General features: G+C 38.2%; 1 protein-coding gene across 1 annotated transcript in view; it reads right to left on the bottom strand.

Moving 5' to 3' along the window:
• The window catches only part of CHRNA7 (cholinergic receptor nicotinic alpha 7 subunit), a 103,346-nt gene that overhangs the window by 12,383 nt on the left and 63,062 nt on the right, over positions 1-27,901 (bottom strand). The window contains exons 5-6 of the mRNA XM_037000694.2: positions 4,406-4,485; positions 34-201 (exon numbers count right to left, since the gene is read on the bottom strand). Coding sequence (XP_036856589.1) covers positions 34-201; positions 4,406-4,485 — 248 coding nt within the window. The remainder of the gene's footprint in view (positions 1-33; positions 202-4,405; positions 4,486-27,901) is intronic.

The raw sequence follows: 27,901 nt of genomic DNA, 5'->3' as shown, positions 1-27,901 counted from the left end.
AGGCTGCTGGTCTCATGTCTTTGCTGGGCTTACCCACAAGGTCCCATTCTCCATTCGGGATATAGCCACTGACATCTGCCTCCTGCATCTGTAGATCCAAGGACCACCCTCCATAAGACCAGGACCCAAACTTCAGTTTGCAGTGCTGGACATCAAAGGGGAACCAGCGCACGTCGATGTAGCAGGAGCTCTTGAATATACCTACATGGGCAGCAGGAAGAGTTGGAAGACTGAAATGGGAGCTGACTGAGATGTACTTTAAATACATAATAGTCACACGTTGTTAGTAGGCATGTGAATTGCTGCAGCCATTGTGGAAATGGTATGGAGGTTCCTCAGTAAATTAAAAATAGAACTATCATATGACCCAGCAATCCCACTTCTGGGTATATATCTAAAGGAAGCAAAAACACTATATGGGAGAGATATCTGTACTCCTATGCTCACTGCAGCATTATTAAAAAATAGCCAAGTCTCCTTGATGGATGAATAGATAAAGAAAGAGAAATCAATCATATATATATATACACACACACACACACATTCACATATGTAATATCACTATATATATGCTATATATATACTATACATATATCCGTATATGTATATCAAATATCACTATATATACACACACACACATACATGCACACATATTCATACAATAGACTATCATTTAGCCTTAAAAAAGATGGAAATCCTGCCATTTGCAATAATATGAATGAATCTGGAGGACACATGCTATGTGAAATAAATGAGACAAAGACAAATATTTCTGTATGGTATCACTTATATATAGAATTAAGAAAAAGGCCTCATAGAAACAAGGAGTAGAATGGAGTTGCCAGGGGCTGGGGCAGGGTGGAAAAATGGAGAGGGGTTGGTCAAAGGTACATACATGGTGGATACGTTCAGAAGATCTAATGTACAGCATGGTGACTATAGTTAGCAATACTGTTCTGTATACTTAAAATTTGCTGAGAACAGGTATTAAGCATTTTTACCAAAAAAAGAAAAAAGTGACTGTGAGGTGATATATATTATTTTAGATATGTAATAATGTAATATAAATATAATTAACTACATAATAATTTGCAGAAATAATTTCACAGTGTATACATATATTAAGTCATCACACTGTCCATTTTAGATATATCACAAATTCATTTGTCAACTATACCTCAAGAAACCTGGAAAAAATTAATAAATAAATAGCGATCCCTTGATCTCTATCCTCATATGCTGTTTCATAATATGCAATGTCCACCCCTCATGGAGTGAAAACTTTATCAGCCTGATTAAGTGTGACTGAATTAGATACATTATTTATGATGTTGTGCATGTCATTTTGATCAGTCTTCGTGTTCATATCTTTCTGGCCCACTCCCGCTCTCTTCAAGAGGAAGTGATGTGGGCACCAGAGCCTCTTGACTCTAAGGACTTCAGCTTGTCCTGCTCCTCCAAACTGCAGCCAGACCTGTCCAGAACAAGGTGGGTCTTTTCTTGAAAAATCCAGAGAAAAGAATCTCTTTTTTCTTTTAAAATTCCAAGACAACATCAGCATGCTCTATTGAAGCCTTTTCTGAGGAATTTCTGTGCAAAGATTAGAAATTCTGCAAACTTGTTCTTACCATGAATGCACATCAGCAAACTCTAAATAAGGGAATAGCAAAGAATGTAAAAAAAACCCCAAGGAAGTTGGTAAAAATGATGAAGGGCTTATTAGAAACAGAATCTGAAAGGGTGTGTGCGTGTGTGTGTGTGTGTGTTTCATAGGGACAAGGTTGGGCATTTTTCCTTAGGTTGAATATTGGGGAAATACTTGGTTATTTAGAAACACACATGGAGGATAATTGTTATTAGTCTGAATTCTAGATTAAGAATAGAACAAGGACCGATAGGTTTCACTGAAGAGTTAGTGCTTGGACACAAGCAAGTTTCCACTGAAAAGGTGATTCCAGTCTAGTTGGAAATCAATTTTCCGCCAGGTCACAGAGAAGAGACCAGATATGCCCATTCTAGCAGTCTATGCCCATGTGCTCTTCCCTGCCCAGGAAGATGGGAAGGTGGTGGAAGGCACAAATAACTAAATGTCCAAGTACTCTCTGGGGCAGGGCAGGCACTCTGTAAGTTTCTGCTACCAAATTAAAGAATGAATAGAAAAAGGGACTCAACAGCCTTGCAAACATGGACCCCCGACTTCCAACCAAATTGGAGAAGGAATATAAATTTCCTGTCCCCTTGAGTTCCTTCAAATAGGACTTGCAGCATTACATGAAATGCTCATAGGAATCTCGACTCTATTACTAGACTAGATCCCCCAAACCAGTACTGCTTGTAGAAAATGTAACTCTGCACCTAAATTATTCTATTTCTATGAAATCACCAAAGAGAATCTCTGGAGACAAAAAGGTCAGTATTTGCCTGGGGCTGGCTCTAAGGAAGGGATTAATTGCAAACAGGCCGAAGGGATCTTTTTGGAGTGATGGAAAATGTTCCGACACTAGATTATGGTAATGCCTGCACAACACTGTGAATTTACTAAAAATGACTGAATCCTGCAATGAAGTGGGTGAATTGCATGATACGTAAATTACACTGCAATAAAGCTGTTAAAAAAAAAGAATATGAAACGGAACAAAAAAAGTCAGCTCATAACCAGGTCTCTATTTCAAAACTTGCACCAGAATGCTCTTTCTGCCTGAGCACAGCCTCCCAGGGCAGTTGTACACTACTCCAGGGCCCAGGCGTGCCGTCCAGGGCAGACAGCTCCACACAGCTCCTCACAATGTAGGGGAGACTCCCACCGTCAGCGCACAGTGTGTCCTGTCCTGACCTGGCTCCTGGGGCCATGCAGGCCAGGACACAGGAACAAAGCCCCCAGAGGGCGCTGCAGCACACAGGTGGCTCCGGGCTCAGGAGTGGTGCTCCGGTAGCTGAAAATAGCCTCAGGCTTCAAAACAATCCACAACACGCTATTACTCTACACTGATGACTACTGGAGGTCCTTTTCTAAAACAGCCCTCATAACAGAAGCTGCACCTTAAGGCCTGGTTAATAAGAACATACGTTCTGTGATAGAAGGTCTGCCCCAGGGCCCCATTCTGCAGGGGGCCTGCTGTTAGGCAGAAAGCATGCTTAGCCTGCGGAAGGAGAGTAAGAGCTGTGGGAAGCAGGGGCGCTAAGATAGAAAAACCTGAAAATCTGGAGTTCATCAATCTCTACAAACATTACTGGGAAGTATCTGCCTTTGATGGGTTCAATCCTCTCACATTCATTTATTGAGGTGGGCCAGGCACCTGCCTGATCAATGGTGGCCTAAAGCAAGAAGCACAGAATCTGCCCATGGGATGCTTATCATCTGCTGAGGAGAGAACAACATGTAAACAACAACCCAGAAGGCTAGCCAGCTTCTCTGTGTGCTGCGAGATGAATCAGAAGGTGTGAGACTGAGGCAGAGAGCTGGAGGGGGTGTGTGTGCGTGAGTGCATGTGCGTGAGACAGTGTGTGATGTGTGTGGAGCTGCATGGGGGGGGTGTGCATGTGTGGTGTACGGTGTATGGCATGTGTGTGTATTGGTGGTGAGGTAGGGGGAAGCTGGAGATCGCCTGGGAGCAGGAAGTTGAACAGTTGCATTGGGGGAGATAATCCTGGAAGAGAACATGTAAAAAATCATCTAAAAGACTTATAAATATCTGTTAATATCCACATACCTCAAGGCCTTAAAAGCTATGTTTCCCATGCTCGGATTACTCTGAGCGGCCAAGGGCCCAGTGACCTGACAGAAGTGATGGTGGCAAAGGCGCCAGCCCCAGGAAGAGGTTAACCATCAGCTGGTTGAGAGGGGGAAGAGGAGCTCATTTAGGCCTAAGTCACTAATGAGCTCCCCTTTGAAGCCACTTATCTTGAATCTCACACACAAGTGCTCTTTAATGCGCACTCTCAAGAAGCTGGCCCAGCAACTTCCCCATCTCACCTCCAGCACCTTGGGGGCAGCACCTGCTGAGATACACAGTCTGGAGGGAAGGAAAGCACGACTGGCTGAACTGGAGAGAACCAGCCTGGGCACTTGCCCTGCAGGCTGTGGGGAGAGCTGGAAATGGCCTGATGAGGGAGGCTCAGTGTGGCTGAGGATTAATTTTAAAAACATAGGACAGACACTAAGGGAACATGACACACGTTGGCAAAGACAACTGCAGCCACGATCCCGAGGCAATAAAGGGGGAAGATGCTCCTGCCACATTCAGGAGCTATGTGCTAGCACAGAGGAGGAGAAAACAGGATGGGATGTGGCTGAGCAGGGGCAAAGGATGCCCAGGGCACAGCTAGGCCACTACTTATGTAAGCACAGTCCCCCAAACTTGCTAAAACTGTCTCAGTGTAGGAGGACAAAGGTCATGGGTCTTACCTGGAGGGATATACTGGCAATACCCAGAAGAATTCACTAGCACGTTGGTGTGGAATGTGGCATCAAATCGCTCATCAGCACTAGAAACAGGAAAGGACTTTGTGAGTTGTGCTGGCAGGCAGTGCATTTCCTGAGGCCCTTAGGTTGGCCGTGACTAAGGCTGGAACAGCTCTGAGAGGTGCTCCTGTATGCCCGGGCCTGAGAGGACCACCTGCAGGGGGCTTGGGAGATCTAAGCACAGGTTGAAGGGGCTAGTGTCCACCCCCAGTTCATAGGAACTGTCATTTTTTTCATATAAAACAAATTTCTTGGTAAGAGTAAAACCAAGACAGTTTAGGAGGACCTCGACAGGTGAGAAATATCAATCTGTCTGCAGGAGACAGAGAGTGGGTGGGAGCCTCTGTGAGCCCCAGGGAAACAGGGGTGTTGATGTTTCTGTCTTCAGATCTCTAGCTCCTACCTCTTGGATGACCCAAATGCTTGGCTGGTGCTTAACAAATACATCTTGAGTGACAAAAGCTGCAAGTGCAGGGGGGAGCTGGGCCCCAGTAGGGCCCCTGTGGGGTCCTGGGCTCCATGATCAGCGATGACAGGAAGGACGACAGTGAAGACAGCAGAACTGGCTACATTTTAGATAAATGCACCCCAGCCCCCTCCCGGGCCCATGTTCAGAACCTCCTGCAGTGTAGAGTTGCCACCTTGAATAAACTGTTAGGGGGTAGGCAAAACAGGAAGAAAGAGCAACAATTAAACCCAACAGCTCTTACTGTCTATGTCTGTTATTTTCTGTGTTCCGATGCCTTTGACATCTGGGCCTTGCTGACACTGTAAGAACTACCTGCCCCTAGGTCAGTAGTTTCTAGAGATAGTCAACAACCTGCTCATGAGTACACCTCCCAGATACACAACAACCATTCCAGAGCCCTCACCCGAAGCACACCTTTTACCAGGATCTCACCCTCTGGACACCACCTCTCTGCTTTAATCACCCCAGAACCAGGTACCAGAGAACTAGGGACAGGCCCCCAGGCCACAGAGCCCACTGAAAATTACTCATACCAGCCGATCCTAACCCAGCTCATGCTGCCTCACCAGTTCCTCTCCGGGGAAACCACACAAAGGCCCCTGCCCACGGCTCCCCCGCACCCCGTCTCCTGGCCAGCCCTGGTGCTCCCTCCCCCAGGTGTGCCTGCATGGTGCGCCATGCCTCTGTTTCTAGGGAACAGTATGATAAACATCTTCCTTCGTGACAGTCTTTCTGTTATCTGCATGTCTTACAATACCCGATTAAAACAAATCCTGGGTATCCTTAAAATTTGGCCCCACATATAAATAAAAGTAAACTACCTCAAAAACAGGCATCCAGTCAAGGTGCTGGCACCGCAGAGTTAAGTTTTAGCCACTGGGGACGTGTGTTAGGGCTGCCTGAGGTGGCCTTCCTTATTTCTGAAGTCCTCCAGATGGGAAACCAGAATCACAGGATACTGAGATCAGCATTCAGTGTGAGCTACACAATCAAGCAGACATGTACACACGCACACACACACACACACACACACACACACACACACACACACACACACACACACACAAATCAAAGAGTCAATGAGGGGAATGAAAAATTACTTCCCAGAAAAGCAATTATCCTCACAAAAATGCAAAAGGATACTGCATTTAGAAAAATAAACAGTACCATGGAAGTTAAAAATATGATTTATGAAATAAATTTTTATAAATGGGTGGGAAGCTTGGCTGATAAGAATCACAGAGATGAAACACAGGACAGAAAGGATGAAGGCCTCAGCGTCCAAGGCCTGGGGACCTCAACAGGAGCGGAGACAACAGGCAGAGTGGGAGGGGGGGAATCACCAAAGACATCACACGGAGATATTCTGGAGCTGAAAGAACCCCGGAACAGGAAGGCAAAGAAAGGTGTTTTCAAGAACACTGAGGCCTCAGAGAGCTTATTGCCCATGTATATGTTCTTGGTTGTGGGCTTGAGGGTCAGCTTCTGAAAAATGAGGGTGAATACTGAGAAAGATCACATATACTTTCAGCCTGAGCCTAGAGCTCAAGAGAAGGGATTTCTATGATGAGCTGTGCAGCAGGCTTGGAAAGACGGCATTGGATGGGAGGTCCAAATTACAGTAGGGGTCTCTGCGGAGAGTGCAGGGGGTTCAGAGCGATGGAGAGGGGAAATGACAAGCTGCAATACACCAGGGATTTCATTAAGGACACATTTCTTTTTTTTAATTCTTGTAATAAGAAAGATAAAAGGCAACAGAAACTCCAGGAGAAAACTGGACAAAATAGCCACGGCTTGAATATGAAACAAACATGTGAGGCTTAAATGAAGAACAGGAGAAAGACTAAGCCATCATAAAAGGTTGATCCTTGAAGATGAAGCACACCCACCTCCTTCCAAGCACACACTGGGAAAGAGAGAAGAGGATGTGGGCTCAAGATGTAAATATTCTTTGCTTGACTGCAGTCTGTACCTGACTGTCTTAATGAGTCACTTTATACACAGTGACTGAACACAAAATAGCTGAAAACGTGGACCTTAACTCACTCTTGACAGTACCATGATTTTCAAACCAGGCTCTCTGGAACCCTGAGATTCCATAGAAGTGCTCTGATGTGTCTACAAATGTCAATTCCAACATTTTATTTTCCTTGTATTTGAAAATGCTAATGATAGAAATTTAAACACACTCAAAAGGTTGTTTACAAAATCTGAACTCAGATACCACCGTGGATTATTTCATGTGGCCCATTTAACTCCTGTTTGGGTAGAAGTTGAACTAAAACTTCTCTTTCTACAAACGTGAATGTGCATGTGTTTGAACCTTTTGTTAATGAGTCAGACAGCAAGCCTTTAGTTTTACTGCTCTTTTTAAAAATCCACACCTGAGCCTACCACTCCAGCACAGAACCTGAGCCTGTCTCGGTACAGGTAGGTTCCTGTCACAGTAGCAGCAACAGCAGGAAGCATGTTACGACCCATGGCACAGTTTTGCCTGAGTCTAGATTCCTTCTTGTCTGATTTTTATATTTACAATAAAAATTGTGGGCATATTTAGTTAAATAATTCAATTCTGGAAGACAGAACAAAAAATTCCTCTAAACTCTTCCTCCTTACATTTGGATCAACTGAAGAGACTCTTGAGATCACAAGACAAATGGGTAAAAACAAGATAAAAATCTAGCAGCAATGGCTTACCTGTGTGACTCAGTGATTTCTGAATACAGTTAAAACTAAAACGGACTATTGAGATAAATGGAACTGTAACACTGTCATCATTATAAATACCCAAATCTTAATAATCATTTCGGCAGTTTTTGAGTTCTTGGTCATTTTATACATAAATGATATAAAAGTAAACTCTTCTTGATAATTGTGTGCTAATACCACTTTGCTGTGGCCATTAGGGCTGGAGATAAGGTTTGTTTGAAAAAGGGCCTGTGCTGCTAAAAACAGCTCTCCAAGGCAGGGAACAGCATCCGCATGACATGTGTGGCCAAAACTCTGCAATGCCCTTGAGGGGACAGTCTCAGTGCTGTTTGCACACTGTCTGGTACTGTGCGCACGCAGTGACGTCCAGCAGCTGCTGGCTGGGAGCCCAGGAGGCCAGGCACTCGTGCAGCCTCACAGCCGGCGGACACTGACCACAGTGGAAGCCAGGAGGGTCCACAGGACTCCATCCACTCCTCTTTCTACTCTGGTGTGCCTCTGAAACTTTTTCTATTAAATAGTTTGAAAATGGTCAAATATATCAGTACTTTTTCTTGACTACTGGAAGACATGGTGCACCCGCAGGGTCCTTGACAATTCAGGCACGTGGCCCCTTCACCCCGCCGTGACAGCCTCCTCTCCAGAGGCCTCAGTCCTTTCCCAGCCAGCCATGGATGGATGAGCTTGCTCGTGCTGTGAGGACAGCTCTGGGCCCACCCTGAGCACAGATACGGCGACAAGGACAATGGGGCCCTGGCCGCTGAAAAGTGACCGTGGAGAGGAGGAAATGTAGCTCACATATCCGGGATCCAGGCCCTGTGTCTTGAGTTGGGTGGTCAGGAAAAAAGGGCATCTCTAATGATGGGAAGAACTCAGAGGAAAGGAAGATGGGTGAGTCCCTAGCAGAGGGCATGGTCTGGTCACACACCTAGAGATAAACTGGCATAAAGGGGGCTTCATGAGGGTGTGCTGTGCCTGGACCATGGAGTGAATAAGCTATTGCCCCCAGCAGGAAGGCCAGAATGGGACTTGGGAGAAAACCACGGGTGGCTGCCTGTAGAGTCCAGGACTCAGTCGCTATGGGATCATGAACTGCGCTTTCAGACATCAGTAGAGGCACAGGCAAACATGGGGGTCTACACTTAGATTCCTCCCTGTTCCCCATCCCCAGAGTCTCACTTAGTACCTGGTCCTGGCCCTGGAAGCAGAGCCCGCGACTCCCAGCTCACTGCAGTGCTGACTGCTACTGCTGAGCATGGAGGGTCTCAACCCCAAACCAGGGAAGAGAAAGTAACATTGCAACCCACAGAGACAGAATCTTCTGACCCTGGAGTCTAGCTGTTGGCATCCTGAGAGAGAAGAACAGGGTGACCAGCCATCAAGGAAACCCAAAAAGACTAACCCTCAACAGGACACATGGTCATCAAAATTAAACTCTGCATACAGATAATGATGAAGGATTAGAGGGGGGGAAATCCACTACGCTGCTGCAGGGAGAAAACCATGCATGTGGGCTCTTGAGGTCTGTAATAACAAGGTCTCGTGTGCAGCAGGTCCCATTCTCACTGAGCTCACATCATCCTTGAAAGACAGTGAGAGGAGATGAAATGATCTTAATTGTTCTCACCACAAAAAGGAACTCATGACTATGTAACGTGATGAAGGTGTTAGCTAACACTACAGTGGTAACCATATATGTGTAGCAAACTGACACAATGGATGCAATAAACTTATACAATGTTATATGGCAACCACATCTAAATAAAAATAATAAAATAAAAAATATTGGAAGGAAAAAGGCAATAAAGAAGAAAGAGGAAGCCCATTTATCTCAAAAGACAGTGTTTTCTAAGGTGACATTTATTTTAAATCTCTTTAGAAATTAAAAAAAGTATGTCTAGATTTCAGAGGGAAAGAAGTCTTTTTCTTAGAAAATAAAAATTCTGGTTCAAAAGAAAGTGCTAAGTCCCCTTTCTGGGCATTTTTATTTAGTTCTATATTTTATTCTAAAATGCTACGGGTCTATAACCAGCAATGTGGCTGGTAACAGTCCATGACCAAAAAGTCTTGAACTGAAATTTCATGGTCATTTCTACCCGTTGGAGTCCAAGGAGGCAGATACCTGGGCATCAGCAGGAGGCTTGCAGAGTCCTTCAAGATGTTTTCTTTATCTACCAATGTATATGTTAAATGGCAGCACATTTTATCACTACAACAAAATGGAAATGCTGGCGTCTGGCATGGCAAGTCCCTCAGTTTTGTTCTTTTGTTCAAAAACTGGCTTACCTGTCCTGACGGTTTACTCAGTATAAATTTTAGAATCCACTTGTCTGATTCCGTGAAGGCTTTGTTGAGACTTTTGTTGGAGTCACAGTAAATTTACAGACTAGTTTAGGAGATTTTGACATCTTTATGGTATTTAATTGTCTGAGAAATAAATATGCCATAACTTATCATTTGCTTTGGTCTTCCTTTGATTGGTTTGATACTTCTTAATAACATAGATATTGGAAACAAAATTTGTTAAATTAAATTTCCTAATTGTTGTAAGAGTAAAGAAATACATTCAATGTTTATATTTGTCTTATATCAAACTTATTTTGCCCAGATAGACTTTAAGGATTTTTTGATATTAAAAATAATCTATAAATGATGTTAATTTAGAATATTCCTTTCTACTGCTTATATTTTTACTCTTTTACTTTTCTTACTACTTCAATTCATCCTATAATTAAGATATTTTTAAAAAGTGATGACTATAGGCATCTTTATTTTGTTTCACATAAAGAAACTTCTACTGTTTCAGCATTAAGTGAGCTTTGGGTATAGACCTTATATCAGGTTATACAAGTTTTCTTCTGTTTCACAAATGGGTAAATACTATCTATTGATTTTTCTCCAACTACCAAGATGATCATATGATTTCTCTTCTTCACTTTGTTAATAGGATGAATTATATGAATGGGTTTTTCTAAAGTTAAACAAAACTTGTGTTTCTAATAGAAAACTAAATTTGCTAGAATTTGTTTTCTGAATTACTATTATATTTAGTGAGCTACTACTTTGGTTAAGATTTACATGTGCATATTCACATATTCAAAGTGACACTGTATGCTAAGTGGGACTTGACTATAAAACCTAAAACCTACCTTTCCAAATTTCTTTTTTAAAACATTGATCAAGAGAATAAAAAAGTAAGCTTCAGACTGGGAGAAAATATTTGAAAAAGACGTATCTGATAAAGGACTGTTACCCAAAATACACAAAGAACTCTTAAAACTCAACATTAGGAAATAACCCAATTTAAAAATGGGCCAAAATCCTAAATAGACACCTCCACAAAGAAGATATACAGATGGCAAATAAGCCCATGAAAATATGCCTCATATCATATGACATTAGGGAAATGCAAATTAAAACAACAAGATACCACTACACACCTCTTAGGATGGGCAAAATCCAGAACACCAACATCAAATGCTGACATGAAAGGATAGCAACAGGAACTCTCATTCATTACTGAAGGGAATGCAAAACGGTACAGTTATTTTGGAAGAGAACTTGGTAGTTTCTTACAAAACTAAACATATTCTTACCATTGAGTACCAAAACCAAACTCCATGGTATTTACCCAAAGAAGTTGAAAACTTATGTCCACATAAAAATCTTCACATGAATATTTACAGCAGCTTTATTCATTATTGCCAGAACTTGGAAGCAACCAAGACATCCTTCAGCAGGTGAATGGATACATAAATTGTGGTACATCCAGACAATGGAATATTATTCAACCTTGAAAAGAAATGAGTTAGTAAGCCATGAAAAGACATTACTAAATAAAACAGGCCAGTGTGAAAGGGCTGCAAACTGTATACAGCATTCTGGAAAATGCTAAAGTATGGAGACCGTAAAAAGATCAGTGACAATCAGGAGTTGAGGGGAGGCAGGCGTGAATAGGCACCGGGGATTTTTAGGGCAGTGAACTATTCTGTGTAATAATGTGATAGCAGATACACATCATTAATTCTTGTGTCCAAATCAATAGAAAGTACAACACAAAAGAATGAACCCTAAGTAAACTATGGACTTTAGGTGAGAATCACGTGTCAATGCAGGTTCATCAACTGCAGCAAATGTACCACTTAGTACTGACGCTGATAGTGGGGGAGGTTGTACATGTGGGATACATGGGAAATCTTTGTAAGTTCCACTCCATAATGCTGTGAGTCTAAAACTGCTCTAAAAAATGGAGTCAATTTTTAGGAAATAGATATTGATTCCATTTTCTTGTCTATTTGTCTATTTTGTCTATAACCAGCTTATATTTTTTCTAGAAAAAATAAATTCTGGCTGCAAGTTTATTGGTCTAAAGTTTTCCATAATATTCTTACAATTTTTTAAATGTCTATCTGTAGTTACAAGCCCCTTTTGTAAGTTTTAGTTTGTATGATTTTTATTTTCTCTTTTTTAACTTTTTTTTACTGAAGTATAGTGGATAGACAGTATTATATTGGCTTCAAGTATACAGCATATGATTCAACAGTTACATACATTATTAAATCCTCACCCCAACTAGTGTAGTTACTATCTGCCAACACAGAAACATGTGACAGAACTACTGATTATATTCTCTATGCTGAACTTTCATCCCTGTAACTAATTTATATTATGATTGAGATTTATTTTCTTGATAATTATTCCCTGAGGAATGTTAATTTTATGAGTTCCTTTAAAAACTAACTTATTCCTTCTTGGTTTCTATTTTTTCTTATTTAATAAATTTCTACTATTATTTTTATTCTTCCATTTATTTTTTTTTCTAACTTTTTGAGATTGGTAATTAACTCACAAATTTTCCTTTCTAAATCTTTTCTAATGTAATCATGTAAGGCTATGTATTTCTCTCTACATATGTATATACAATGCACTCTCACACACACACTAAAGTTTTATTTTTAATTCACGTTTTTATAGTTAGTTCTCCAGATAATTATTTCTTAGTAGAACAAAGATATATTTATTTCTGTATCTGTATCTCTATCTCCAACTAAATCGATATATTGGATCAGGCTTGTAAATGGTGTAGTCCAAAACTTCTATATCCTTAACATTTTTTCCTTTTTTCAACTATCAGTAACTGAAAGCAGCACATTAAAATCTTCTACCATGATTATGGATTTATCTGCCAAATTTTCCTCATTTGTTTCAAAGCTATTTTATTAGATGCATACATATGAGATATGTTACTATACAGTCTTAGAAGTCTTAGAAGTTGTTTCACTTTTATCATTATGACTTGACCTTTAACCTTAATTGTGTTTTTTTCTTTTTTCTTACAGTGTGTTGTGGGTTTTTGTTTTTCTCTGTCGTAAACATAGCCATTTTCATTTTATCTTGGTTCCTGTCTTCTTCTTCTTTTTCTGTTTTGTTTTGTCTCTTGTATACTTATGCTTTAGTTACATCCAAATGGCCGATATAGCTGGACTTTAAAAAAAAATCATAGTTGGGAAATCTCTGACTTTTTAACCAGCTGCCTAATCCATTTACTTTATCTTCTCTGTTGCTATGTTTAGTTTTATTTCTACTATTTAATTTTATGGTTTTTATTCCTCTCTCCTTTGGTATCTTTTTTCTTCCTCTGAAGTTTCTCATGTGTTCTTTATTCCTTCCCCATTCACATACTCCCTGTTTGGAAGTTAAATATATTATTCTTATGCTTCTGATGGCTATTATTTAATTGTTTACTCATATATTTTACTCAAAGTTACAGCTCTATGCTCTGCCAGAACAATTTAAGTACAACTTAGTAGTTTACCTCCAAGTACTATCCACACATTGTTTTTCATGTTACTGTTTTCCAGCATTTTAATCTCATGGTGTTTTTAATGCCTCCAAATTCATCATTATTTTATACATTCCAACTTGTTTATATTTACCTGGATTTTTACCAATTGCTTTGCTTGCCATTTTTTCACATACCTTGTTCCTAAATGTTTATTCTGGTAATCCCTCTAATATTATTATTTCTGGTAGTTTCTTTCTGACAGTTCATCTTTACATGGTAAATTCCTTTAGTTGTTGTTTTCCTGAAATTGTCTTGATTTTGCCCATCATGTAAAGAATGGTTTAGCTGGGGGCGGAATTCTAGGTTGCCAATTATTTTCTTTCAGTGCTTGGAAGACATTCCTTTATTTTTCCCTGGCTTCTCTTGTTGCCCCTAAAGGGTCTGCAGTCAGTCTAACTGTTACCCCTCTGTTACTGAGGGATCTTTCTTCTTTCACTGTTTCCGGGATCTTTCTTCTTTCACTGTTTCCAGGATCTCCATAGCTTTGAGCTGTCTAGCTTTTAGCACAGTATGTCCAGGGGCTCAGTTCTTATTATCTTTCTTTCCTCAGACTTGTTGTAGCTCCTGAATCTGAGGATTTATGATTTTCATCAGTATTATTAAATCCTCAGCCAGTCTTTTAGAAAAATGACTTCTGTAGGAAAAAAAGGGGGAAGTGGGAGAGGACTCCATCCCTATAGCACACAGTTCTGAGCTAGCTACCCTAGGCCTGCTATTCTGTTTGAGCTATTTTATAGTCTTTTGTAAGCTATAGGCTTATAACCTATAGCTTATAAATTATGTGCTGTCTTGTAGTGCTTTAACTGTGTTGACTTTCTGTTCCCCCTAAACAAGTTTTGTGTCCATTTACAATTTATCCCAATTATTCTTCTATTCCATACAAATGTGTCTTGATTTGACTTCTCCTTTGAACTGGTTCTAATATCTGCCTGGTTCCTTAATGTCATGAGTAACATAAATTTTTTAATGTGTTCATTTTTCATATTTGTCTAAGAGTCATGATGTTACCTTTCTTCTGAAAATAATCTCTTAACATTTCTCCCACATTTTCCTATTATTTCCTTGTATCATACTAGCAAATGTGTGTGGGCACACTAATCCTGCACATGAAAGAAACCCATACTAGTGATTCCATATCTGCTTTCTGTGTGGCCTCAGACACATTGCACTGTTATTATTCCTATTTTACAATTAATCATACCTTCCTCAAAAGGTTGTTAATATATGTAAACATTTGGGCCAGGGCCTGGCACCCAGAAGCACATAGAAGTGTTAGATATTATCACAACTATTCACTTTTGTTTCGTATTTTCTATCTATTTAGCTCGCTGTGATTCGTCCAGGAAATCACCTCTGCTCTGTCAACCGTGTCCCATCTGACACCCAATGTCTCCATTGTGTTTTTTATTTTGATGGCTATATTTCTCACTTGTATTAATTTTACTTGATTTTTTTCAAGGCTGCTTTTTAAAGCATATTTTGTTCTTCTCTTGTGTCTTTGATTCTTAATGTGTTTAATTATTTTAAAGTTATTTATTAGTTTCTGTTAGGAAAAGTTGAGATCCAAATCTAAACTGCTCTTTGCTGGATTTACTGATTTACTGATATTTGCTCCAAATGAGGTGTTTCTTTGAATGTTTTGTAATTTTAATTTTCAACTCATCTTCAGGAGGGTTTTCATTTTTTGTTTTAATTGAGCTCTGCCTCACTTTCTGTACTGTTTCATTCCTGAGAGAGTCTTTGTCTGTAACACCTTCTATAAAAGCAGAATAAAGGGAGATACAGAGTGGAAGCACAGGAGACCCGGATGCGGCGGCTGTGCTGGTGTGCGAGGAGGGCGAGAAAAGTGGGAGAAAAGGGCAGAGTTCTGGGGCTTTCCTCTCTCAGCTGTTCACCCCACTCCCAGACAGGTGCCCACTTGCACTATCTTATGCTGTATGTGAGGCTGCAGAAAACTCATGGCCCTAATGAACATCAATATACCACCCAGTAATAAGGCAGGATAACTGAGGCTTCCTGACTGGGCAGGCTGGGATGCATCTGCGATCCTTTAGCCCCAGAAGGCAGCCCCCACCTGCAGTTAGGACAGCGAGCTTCTCCTGGCCTGAAACAGGCAAGCTTCTTCATCTTCCTGCCTGAAAAGTAGATGCTTTTCTAGTCCAACTCCTCACTGACATTTCTACAGCTCTGCTGGCTTTCTCAGTTCCAACCCGCCCTGCAGGGTTCAGGAGGTTCAATGAAGTACAAGCTTTAATGCTGCCTTGGTGGGTAATTAGTTTTGTGACCCAGGACCATTCCTTGAAAGGTGTGGCAGAGAGCTGGACTCCTTTCTGCTCAGTCTGCACGGAGCCTCGGCATTCCTCCCAGCATAGATTTTTAGGTAGCCATATAAATTGATGTGGAGGACACCATGCGGAAAAAAAAAATCCATTCCTGAACTATGCAATCTGCAACGCCCCCTCTGGCTCTAGATCTATAAAACAAAGAGGGGGTGAAAAGGAGAGCTAATCACCCCAGCAAGCGGAGGAGAGAGTGTTCTGCCATTGGTGTTGCTATGTATACAGAATAAATCATGGACACTACCCAGTATAGGATAACTAGAAAACACAAAAGCAAAGGTAACGATGTTGTGCTCTGTCCACCTGTGCCCCGTCACCTCTGATCTGGCGTGGCCCTCAGGCAACCTTGGGAACCTCCTACATAAGTGGGTTTCCCAAGTCCAAGCCTGAGGCTCCCCAGAATTTGGTTGAAAGTGACTAGATTAATTTTTCAAGGGAGCTTTTCCCTCTAGATTGAAGACAGTAAAGTAATTGATCAACGTTAATCTGAATAAGTATTAAGTCTAAATAAAGAATATGTTTTCAAATATACCACTTGTTATGACAGTATAAAAATTATAAAACAAATAGTTTTTGTCTTCAAAAAGTCATCTAAAGATTCTCTACCTAAAATTATACTATTTCCACCAAAAAAAAAAAACTAAAGCAAAAAGGTTGATAATGAATTATAAAAACTAAACTTGGTGTAAATTTATTGGAATATATCATTGGTCCCCCAAATTTCTTTATGAATAAACCAAGTTGGTATAACATGGTTGGAAATAAATTTCATGAAATATAGTAAGATCCTTAAAACTCCCATGTCTGGAAAAATATGTAAGATTAAAAAAACAGTCACAAATATGTTTATTATCATTTTTAACAGAACAAAAATTAGAGCTCAGATTTATTAGAGTTATGAATAGATAGAATAGACATATTTTACTTATTTGCTATGGACTGAATTGAATCTGCCACACAATTCATAATTAAATCCCTAACCACCAATATGACTGATTTGGAGATAGGGCTTACAGGTTTAAAAGAGGTAATTAAAGTTAAATGATTTTACAAGGATGGGCCTAATCCAATAGGACAGGTGTTATAAGAAGAGGAGGGTACCTACATACTTCTCTCTGTCTTTCTCCCCGTACACATATGCATATATCTGCTATGCTAGGACACAAAGAGAAGGCGGCCATCTACAAGCCCGGAAGGCAGCTTTCACCAGGAACCAAACTGACAGGCTCCTTGATCTTGAACTTCTAGCCTCTAGAATTGTGAGAAATAAAAGTCTCCATTTTTATATATCCATTAAAATCACTTTCAGTGCTTCTTGGGAACAACATACTATATAAATAAATAAGAAATAAAATGTAATGGCCTGAGAATTTTCCCCCAAATAAAAGTCTACTTTGGTGCATAAATAAATATAAATAAATCCAGCTCAGTGTATTGTATTTTGTATGGCAACTCAAATTAACTAATACACTATTCTTTGCATTAATTATGACTAAAACCTCTGAACCTAATATGTCAATAGACACAAGGAGACTGTGCAAAGTACAGAGAAGAAGGCAGAAGGAATGACACGAGTTCCTTGGGCTTTCCATTTGTCTCTTCTTTGCCAAACTGGGTACTGGAGAAGCACCAACAGGTGCAGTAAAAAAAGGCCTGAGAGGTCTGTTGTATGTAGCCAAATGACCAGGACAAGGAAACGAGACAAAAAGAAAACACCCCTGCCTCAGCTAAACACCAAAGAAAAATAGGCTCTACCACCAACCCCATCAGCACAGTCCAAGTGAGTACTCGAGAGTTCAAGCCAAATAATATAGCCAAGAAAATATTACCAAAAAAGCAAGAAGGAGTGTATTATTATCAGATGATGTCAACTTTAGAACAAAGAAAATTACAAAGGACAGATCTAAATTTACATAATGATAAAAGCTCGATCTATCAAGAAGACACAGCAATCATACATTCTTTCCCAAACAAACAAGCTGCAGAATATGTGAACCAAAAGTAGGTGGAAGTAAATAAAAGAAACAGACAAACCCACAGTTATATTTGGAGACTTCAATATTCCTCCTTCAACAATTGATGACAGGACAGAAAATCAGCAAGCATATAGAAGAACTTAATCCACCATCAACCAGTAGGACCTAACTGACAGAAAACCTTTACCCCAACAAACCAAACAAACATTTTTTTCAAGTCCCCATGAGTACGTACCAATACAGGCTGTATCCTGAGCCATAAGACAAATCTCAACAAATTAAAAATAACTGAAACCATACAGAATGCCCACAACAGAATCAAATTAGAAGCAAATAACAGGAAAATCTATGTAAATAATCTGTGACTCAAAAAGAGAGTCTAGAGGGAACCCAAAACATACCCTGAACTGAATGAAAATAAAAATAGAAGAATCAAAATTTGTGAGATGGGGGTAAAGTGCTGACATGGAAATTTATAGTAGTAAATGCTTACATTAGAAAAAAGTCTTAAGTCTATAATCTAAGATCAATCCTCAAGTAACTAGACAAAAAAAAAAGAGAGAGAAAAATAAACCCGTAGCAAGTACAGGGAAGGAAGTAATAAAGATAGGAGCAAAAATCAACTGAGAAGCAACTCGTGGTTACCATGGGGAAGCGATTGGGGTGGGTGCATGAATTAGGTGAAGGGAATAAAGAAGCACAAAATCTCAAACATAATATAAATTTGTCACAGGGATAAAAGTACAACATAGAGAATATAGTCAATAGTTCTGTAACATCTTTCTATGTTGACAGATAGTAACAACACTAGTTGGGGGTAAGGATTTCATAATGTATGTAACTGCTGAATCACTAGGTTGTATACTTGAAGCAATATAATATGGGGTATCAACTATACTTCAATGAAAATAAATATCAGAAAAATCAATGAAAGTGAGAAGAGAAAAAACAATAGGGAAAAATCAAAGAAACAAAAATTTACTTCTTTGAAAAGATCAATAAAATTGACAAATAGGGAAAATAGGTAAATAAAAATAATAGTGAAAAAAATAGGAAAAATAAAAAAACCAATAGGGAAAAATCAAAGAAACAAAAATTTACTTCTTTGAAAAGATCAATAAAATTGATGAAACTAATATCAGGAATGAAGCTGAGAATATCCTACGAGCCCTGTAGGCATCAAAAGAATAAGAAAGTACCACCAACAACTCTTCACATAAATTTGACCATTTATATGAAATATACCAGTTCCTTGGAAAGCAGAAGGTACCAAAAATTAGCCAAGAGGAAACAGAGAAACTGAATAGCCCTAAAAGTATTAAACAAATTGAATTGATATATATTTTTAATTCCTGAATAGAGTTCTCTAGAGGTGGTTTCACAAGAGTTCTATTAATTAAAGGATAATTAATATAAATTCTATAACTCCCTCCCAGAAAACAAGATGAGAGAATATCTATCAACTATTAATTAAAGAATAATTAATATAAATTTTATAACTCCCTCCCAGAAAACAAGATGAGAGAATATCTATCAACTTTTTTAAGAGACTACTATTATTCTGAAATCAAAACCACAAAGACAGTACCAAAAGAAAAAGGAAAAAAAAATAGAAAGCTACAGACAACACTCCCACATAAATAGACATAAAAATTCTTAACAAAATATTAGCAAATACAATTCAGCAGCACACATAAAGAGTTATACACATGACCAAGTGGGGTTTATACTACAGGTGCAAGCCTGGTTCAGCATTTCAAAACTGATTAGTAGAATCAAACACAGTAAGACGCTAAAGAAGATGATGATGATTATATCAATTGATACAGAAAAAAGGACTGACAGAATTCAATACTCATCCATAAAAACTGTCAGAAGACTGGAATAGATGGGAGCTTCCTTAGCCTGATAAAGACCATCTACATAAAAATTACTGCTAACATCATACTTAATGGTAAAAAGATGGAATACTTTCCTTCTACAGTCAGGAATCAGGCAAAGATATCTGCTTTCAATACTCTTTAGTCAACATAATACTGGAAGTCACCAGGATAGTAAAGGAAATAAAAGGCATAGAGGTCTGAAAGAAACCATCCCTATGTGCAGGTGACATCAAATCATCTACATGACTATGTGGAAAAATCCCAAGAAATCTCTAAAAAACAAAACAAAATGAAACAAACAAACAAAAAATAAAACCATGAACAGTTCCTAGAACCATAAATGATTCAGCAAGGTCAGAAGATATAAGATCTATGTTAAAAGAAAATCAATCATATATATATATATATGTATATATATATATATACTAACAAGTATATGGAAACTGAAAATACAACACCATTTACAATCTCTAAAAAAGGTGAGACTCAAATATAAATCTAATAAAACATGTATAGGACTTGTATGCTGAAAATTACAAAATGCTGATGAAAGAAATCATAGAATTTAAATGAGAGAGACACAAAGACCATGGATTGGAAGATCCAACTTAGTATGTCAATTCTCCCCAAAATGATCTGTAGGTTTAAAAATACTCTAGTAAGTTTTTCTTTTGTAGACACAGACAAGGTCATTCTGTAATTTAGGCAGACAACAAAGGAGTTCAAATATCTAAAACAATTTTGAAAAAGGATAAAATGGGAGGAAAGACTCTACTCAATGTTAAGCCTTACTATAAAGCTAAAGCAAGCAAAATAGGTCACATTGGTAGAAGACACACAGAGATCAATAGAGCAGAATAGAGAACCCAGAAGTGGACCCACACAAATACAGTAGTCCTCCTTACCCACGGTTTCACTTTCCATAGTTTGTTACCCACAGTCAAGGTTCGGAAGCGGATGATCTTCCTTTAGACATATGATCAGAGGGTCAGTGGTGGCCTAATGCTGCATCACAGTGCCTACATCCCTCACCTCACTTCATCTCATCACACAGGCATTTCATCATCTCACATCATCAAAAGAAGAGGGGTGAGTACAGTATAATAAGATACTGTGAGAGAGAAATCATTCACTTATCTTTTATTACAGTGTATTGTTATATTACTTTATTATTAGTTACTCTTCTTAATCTCTTACTGTGCCTCATTTAAATTTAAACTTCATCATAGTTACATAATACAAAAACATAGCATATATAGGGTTCTATACTATCTGTGGCTTCAGGCATCCACTGGGGGCCTTGGAACATAATTCCCCTCAGGTAAGGGGGGTGCTACTGCATGCCCCGCTGATTTTGACAAAGGCGTGAAACAATTCAGTGGAGGAATAGAACCCTTTCAACAAATGGCGCTGGAGCAATTGGAAAACCATAGGCAAAAAAATGAACTTTGACCTAAGCTTCACACATTGTATGATAATTAACAATAATTAACTCAAAATGAATCACAGGCATTTAAGTGTAAATCTTAAAACTATAAAACTTAGACTAAAACAAGAGAAAATCTTTGGGACTTACGTTTAGATTAAGAGTTCTTAGACTTGACACAAAAATCACAACCCATCAAAGAAAAATTTGATAAACTAGATTTCATTAAAACTTTTAAAAAAATTGCTCTGTGAAAGGCCCTGTTGAGACTATGAAAAGACAAACTACAGAAGGACAAAAAATATTTTCAAAACACATATCTGATAAAAAGACTCATATTTAGAACATATAAAGAACTCTCAAAACTCAACAGTAAAAATAAGTAAGAACAGAAACAACAATCCAGTTAGAAAAAGGGCAAAAGCATGAATAGATATTTGATTGAAGAGGGTATAATTATGACAAAAACATAGAAAGATGTCCAGTATCATTAGCCAGTACGGAAATGCAAATGAAAACCCTGATGAGATATCTCTTCACACCTATCAGAAGGGCCAAAATAGAAAGTAGTAATAACATCAAATCCTGGCAAGGATATGGAGTAATTCAGTCACTCATACGTTTCAGAAGAGGGGTTGTAAATGGTACAGGTGCTCTGAAAAAAAGTATGTCAATTTCTTATAAAACTAAATATCTACTTATTACACAACCCAGAAATTGCACTCTTGTGTAATTTATACAAGAGAAATGAAAACATGTTCACATAAAAAAAACTGTACATCAATGTTCACAGTATAGCTGTATTAATATTAGCTACAAACTGCAAACATCCCAATGGCCCTTAGTGGATGAATGGTTAAACAATTGTAGTACATCCACACCATTGAGTACTATTCACCCATTCTCAAAAGGTTACATACTGTATGAGTCCACACATTCAAAAACATCAAAATGCCATAATTCTAGAGATGGAGCTCCTATTAGTGTTTGCCAGGGGTTAGAGACAAAGAGGATGTAGTTATAAAAGGACAGTATGCAGGATATTTTACAGTGATGGCACAGTTCTATATTTTGAGAGGGAGTTAAATCTATACACACTATGAAATTCCTTAGAATTATAAACACTCACACACACACACAAATGCATATATGTAAAACTGGTGAAATATGAATAAATTCTGTGGATTGTGCCAATGTCAATTTCTTGATTATGATATTATGGTAGAGTTATTTAAATGTTATCATAGGGGAAAATTGGGAAGGATAAGATGTACCTCCCTATACAGTTTTTTCAATTTCTTGTGAGCCTATAATTATTTCAAAATAAAGGTAGAATTAACTTTTAAACACCAGAAACTTACCAGATATGCAACAATGGTCAGTTAAAATACATCTACTCAATGGAGTATTATGTCACCATCAAAATGACGATTAGGAAAAGCCCATGGAAACATGGAAAATGTTTATGGTGATTGAAAAATGAAGTCATGACCACATAAAAATGTATTAAGTGGATGGACTGAAGGAAGATGTCTAAATTGAAATTCAGCTGTTTAGTGACTTCTTTTTTGCCTTGCCTCCAATCTGGTTAGTTTTCATAATAAATGAGATTAAGGGTCAACAAAGACAAGATAAAAAGAGTGTGGCAACATCTACTGGCAAGTCAGAGAAAACTGCAACCTTCAAACCCTGATGCTACTTGCCTCAGGACTTCAGAAAGCCTTTAGAAGCACCATCTGGAAGCCTAAAATAGAATGCATACATGTATCTAGAGGGTATTATGCTCAGTAAAATAAGCCAGGCCAGGTGGAGAAAGACAAGTACCAAATCATTTCACTCATCTGTGGAGTATAACAAAGCAAAAACTGAAGGAACAAAACAGCAGCAGACTCACAGAACCCAAGAATGCACTAACAGTTACCAAAGGGAAAGGGACTGGGGGTGGGGGTGGGGAGGGAGGGAGAAGGGGAATAAGGGGCATTATGATTAGTACACATAATGTAGGAGGGACATGGGGGAGGCAGTACAGCACAGAGAGGACAAGTAGTGACTCAATCGTATCTTACTATGCTGATGAACAGTGACTGTAATGGGTATGTGGTGGGGACTTGATAATAGGGGGAATGTAGTAACCACAATGCTGCTCATGTGAAACCTGAGAATAAGATTGTATATTAATGATACCTTCATAAAAAAGAATAGAACCCATACTAGGTACTGCTTAGCAAGAACATCAAAGAAATACATTACAGTCATAACAGATCTTGCCTGTTGACTGCAAAATGCATACGGAATCCTGTAATGTGTCTAGCATTAATGCATACCCAGTAAAAACCAGAAGCACTAACAAGGTAAGTACCAGGGAGAAGCAGTCACATAGTTAGAATCAAGTTCTCATGGGTTCTTTTGCCATAAGCCATGGATGGTGTGTGCATGATTCACCATTCAGTTGGTCATTCTCTAGTGAGCAAGTAGACAAGAATGTAATTGAGGTGATTGTATGGTCTGAAATTCATGCCTTTTAGCCACTATATTCCTCCTAGCTTCCATCTAATTAAAGGAATGAAAGCTAGTATTTGTGCCCGGCAGGGCAGAATCTTTCAAAATGTGTTCTGGGATCCATTTGCGGCAGATTCCTGAGCTGTACTTCACACTTGCTCTATTAGACCTTGGCAACGTAGAAATGAAGTGTCCATTGTAAATAAGTATTGAGGCGCATCTTTATGCAGAGCAGACACTGGAAAATCAAAACAGAAGAGTAAAAACGGAAAGCAGCATGTAGAACACCCACAAGGGCTGCATGGTCTCGGTGAACAATTGTCAAAGCTTGTCATTTGTCTCCTTGTGGACCCTTCGACCTGGTTAAGAAGGAATGCAGACATGGCTTGCTCCAGGGCATAGTGGTGCTAGAGATTGACTCAGGAACCTTCCACAGCAGCAATTCTGCTGCAGCACTGCTATCAACGTCTGAGTGGCTGCAGAGGGAGGAGGGTTGGGAAGAACACGTATGCTGGCGCTGGCTGGTTTCACTCTCTTTGAGGTGCTTAGGTGAATTTTTTGTAGTTCCCCTCACAATGATCTGGGCTATTTGTACCAGACTTATTCCCGGGTATTTCATGGTCTTCCTCACTATTGTAAATGAGATCCTCTTTCCCAATTTTCACTGTTATTCACTGATGTGCAGCTCAGCTATTATCTTGTCTTCCTTGCTCAACTCTATTAGCTCAAAGTTTGTCAGCTAATTCTATTTTTAGGTAAATAATCAACTAGAAGTAATGACAGTGTTGTGTCTTTCTCTGTAATATTTAGATCTCTTATTATTAGTTTGCTCTCACAGCGCTCTGGCTGGTGTCCAGCAGACTGCTGACAGCACAGACATCTGGTATCTCTGGCTGAGATGTGGATTGGTTCAACTTTACAACAGTCAGCTTTATGTTTGCTGGAGTTTTCTTGTGGATAATACATATGCACTTATGAAAGTTTTCTTCCAGTCTAAGTTTATAGTGTTTTGATGAAGAATTGGAAATGAATTTAATAATTTTTCAGTCTCTGTTGAGTTTATGCCTTTGTTTCCTTGTTTACCATAGATATGTAGTGAATTCCATTAGTAAGCCTACTAAATTAATCCATCTTTGCCTATTGGGGATGAAATTTGTTGTATTTTTCACTTAATGCACTGCTGAATTTCATCTGCCAGTATTTCATTTAGGATATCTGCATCCATATTCACATGGAAGATTTGTTGATAGTTCTCTTCCATTGAGATGTCTTTGTCATGTTAGTTTAATATCAGTGTTATTTAGCTTAGTAAGTTTTCCATTTTTTAACAATGTTCTAAAATTATCTATTTATTTATATTTTTCTTTATCCCTTTTACCTATTTTGCCCACCTCTTGGCAGCCACCAGTCTATTCTCTATGAGTCTAGTTCTGTTTTGTGTCTGGTTTTTAGATTCCATGTGTAAGTGAAATCACACGGTATCTTTCTGTCTGACTTGCTGCAGTTAGCTTAATACCCTATACATCCATCCATCCATGTTGTCACAAATGACAAAATCAATTCTTTTTTATAATATTGTCTATGTGTACCACATCTTCTTTATCTGTGTATCTATCAATGGACACTTAGGTTGTTTCCGTACCTTGGCTACTGTGAATAATGCTGGATAAACACAGGAGTGCATTTATTTTTCATATTAGTGATTTTGTTTTATTTGGGTGAATTTCTAGGAATGGAATTACTGGGTTGTATTTCTATTTTCAGTTTTTTGAGGAGCCTCTGTACTGCTTTCCATACTGGCTGCACCAATTCACATTCCTAACAGCAGTGCATAAGGCTCCCTTTCCTCCACATCCTTGCCTAGAATAATATAATACAGACTTATCTGCTTTTTGAAGATGAAAAATTCTAACGTACCTTTTAAAACATAAATCTTTGCCTGTTCTTTCCATGTTTTGTGTATTTTAAAGTCTATTCTGCTTTTATGCTTCTTAGATATACTTAGTAATTTGTATTTCTCTAGAAAATCACCCATTTCAACCAAGTGTTGTTCAATATATGTAAGGACGGACACACACACACACAATCTTTCATTTATTCATTTAGTTCTTTGTTTTCGAACAACTAGATTTTAGTTTTCATTTTCATTTTTTAATTTGTATGTTTGTTTTTCATCATTCATTCCTTAGAAGACATTTCTTAAAAGTTATTAGAAGCCAAGATTAATTTGAGTGTTTTTTAAATCAAATAGAGATTATATTTACATATACATAATACTGTATTATAATTCTTTTGTTAATAATTTCTACTTATATAGCATTTGATCAGAGAATATGAGCTATATGATATCTATTTTTTTGGAATACACTAAATATTATTCATGGTTCAAAAATGATCTTCTGTGACTATTTCCAGTGTGTTTAAAAGTAATTTCTTTTTTGATTGTTGGGTATACATCTCTCTATATATATATCTTGGTTCAGTCTTATCAACTATTTTATTTCATCCTATTAAATATATTTATCTTTGCTGAGATTCTGGTTGTGTCCATTTCTCGTATGTATTTCTCACCAGTATCAAATGCATATATTTTGAAAACTCTATCATTTGCCACATAACTGTTAATGACCACTTTGTTTTCTCGGTAAAGTTGCCTTTTCAATGTAAAAATATTCATTTTGCCCCAAATTTTTTATTTGTTGAATAAGGACACTCTAAATCAGTTTTCTTTTTGTGGCATTTTCCAGACATATCTTCTTGATCCCTTTATTTTCATTCTGCTTGGTCATTTTTACTAAAATCTATCTTCTGTATATATCATATAGTTGGGTTTTTGTGTTTTCTAATCAAATAAGAGTATTTTCTTTTGTGTGGGATTTCAACCTATTTGCATTTTGTGATTAGTGATTGTTTTAACTTACTTCTGCTATTCTATTAGTCCATCTTTTCACCATGCTTTCTTATATCGTTTCTTATTTTTCTATCATGCATTTGATGTACTAACTGAATTCCTCTTATTCTTTATTTGTGTCTAGTGGTGTGAAAGTTATAATACCATTTCTATTCCTCTGATATCTATTCAAGCATTTAACATATATATTCAATTTAATTTAATTTTGCTTTTGCATTTTGTACATTTTGTACATTTAACTAGGATTTCTCCCTATCCATGAACCAGAAAAGTCCCACAGCAAACTTCCACTGTTAGTCCTGGTATTTCTCAATCTCCCACTGACCCAAACATCTCAAAAAGTTATTTATATTTAAAAATATTATAAATATTTAAACTTAACTCTGTCAGCGGTTTATCTGCTAACTGCTGACTACATGCCACGCTTGCCTCTTCCCAGGTTCATCTCATTTTGCTGAAGCACTTCCTTGAGGAAGTGAGGCGTCATGTAAATCATTTTAGTCTTTACAAATCTACAACGGCCTTATTTCTTGCCTATGTAGTTCAGTACAGCAAAAGACTTTATTTTTAAAATAATTTCCCTCTGATACTTGAAAGTAATGCTCCATTAACTTGGGCAAATTTGTTTCATGTTACAATGATTTTTCACTCTGAGAGCTTTGACAGGTTTTTCTTATCTTGGATATTTCTAAATTTCAGCACAATACTGAGGAATTGTTTCTTTTTGTTCACCCTGCTTAGCACTCAGTGTGCTATCGGTACCTGATAGACAAATACTAGCATTCCATTTCAGTTCAGGGGGAAAAAGATGGAATGTTCCATAAATCATGTTAGAACCATTTCCTATCTGTAAAGTAGACTCTTACTTCATGTCATCAGCAAAAATTTCAGGAAGAAAACTCCATAAAATTAAAAGCAAATGATTTGGCTTACTGAAAAGTATTAGAAGAAACTATAATAGAATGCATGTGTAATATTTTTGTATGGAACCCCAAAGCCATAGAGGATACAAAAAGAAAATAACAAAAAATCTGATTTACTAAGAATGTAAATTTTATCTTAAATGAAAGACCATAAATCATGCTAAAGGTAACTGGAGTAAATTAAATTGCACACTCCTTCATGACAGATTGGTATGGGAAGTGAAGGAGAATGGTAATCTTTAGGTTAATTTGTTTCTCAGGCTAAAACCACGTAGAGTTAATGACCACCCATACTCAACACCCCTGCCCTAAGCAACAAGAATTCATTAATTTTTTTATTTATTGGGGTTGGGAAAATGGATCTCAGTGTGACTTCCGGGGGCTATTACCCAGGTTCTTAACTCCACCAGTTCCCTAACTGGACCAGGGTAATGATCCCCACCAGCATATCCCACCCAC

Source organism: Manis javanica, chromosome 18, assembly GCF_040802235.1.
Source record: "Manis javanica isolate MJ-LG chromosome 18, MJ_LKY, whole genome shotgun sequence".
Classification (NCBI taxonomy): domain Eukaryota; kingdom Metazoa; phylum Chordata; class Mammalia; order Pholidota; family Manidae; genus Manis; species Manis javanica.
This window is presented reverse-complemented; position numbering and strand designations above follow the sequence as displayed.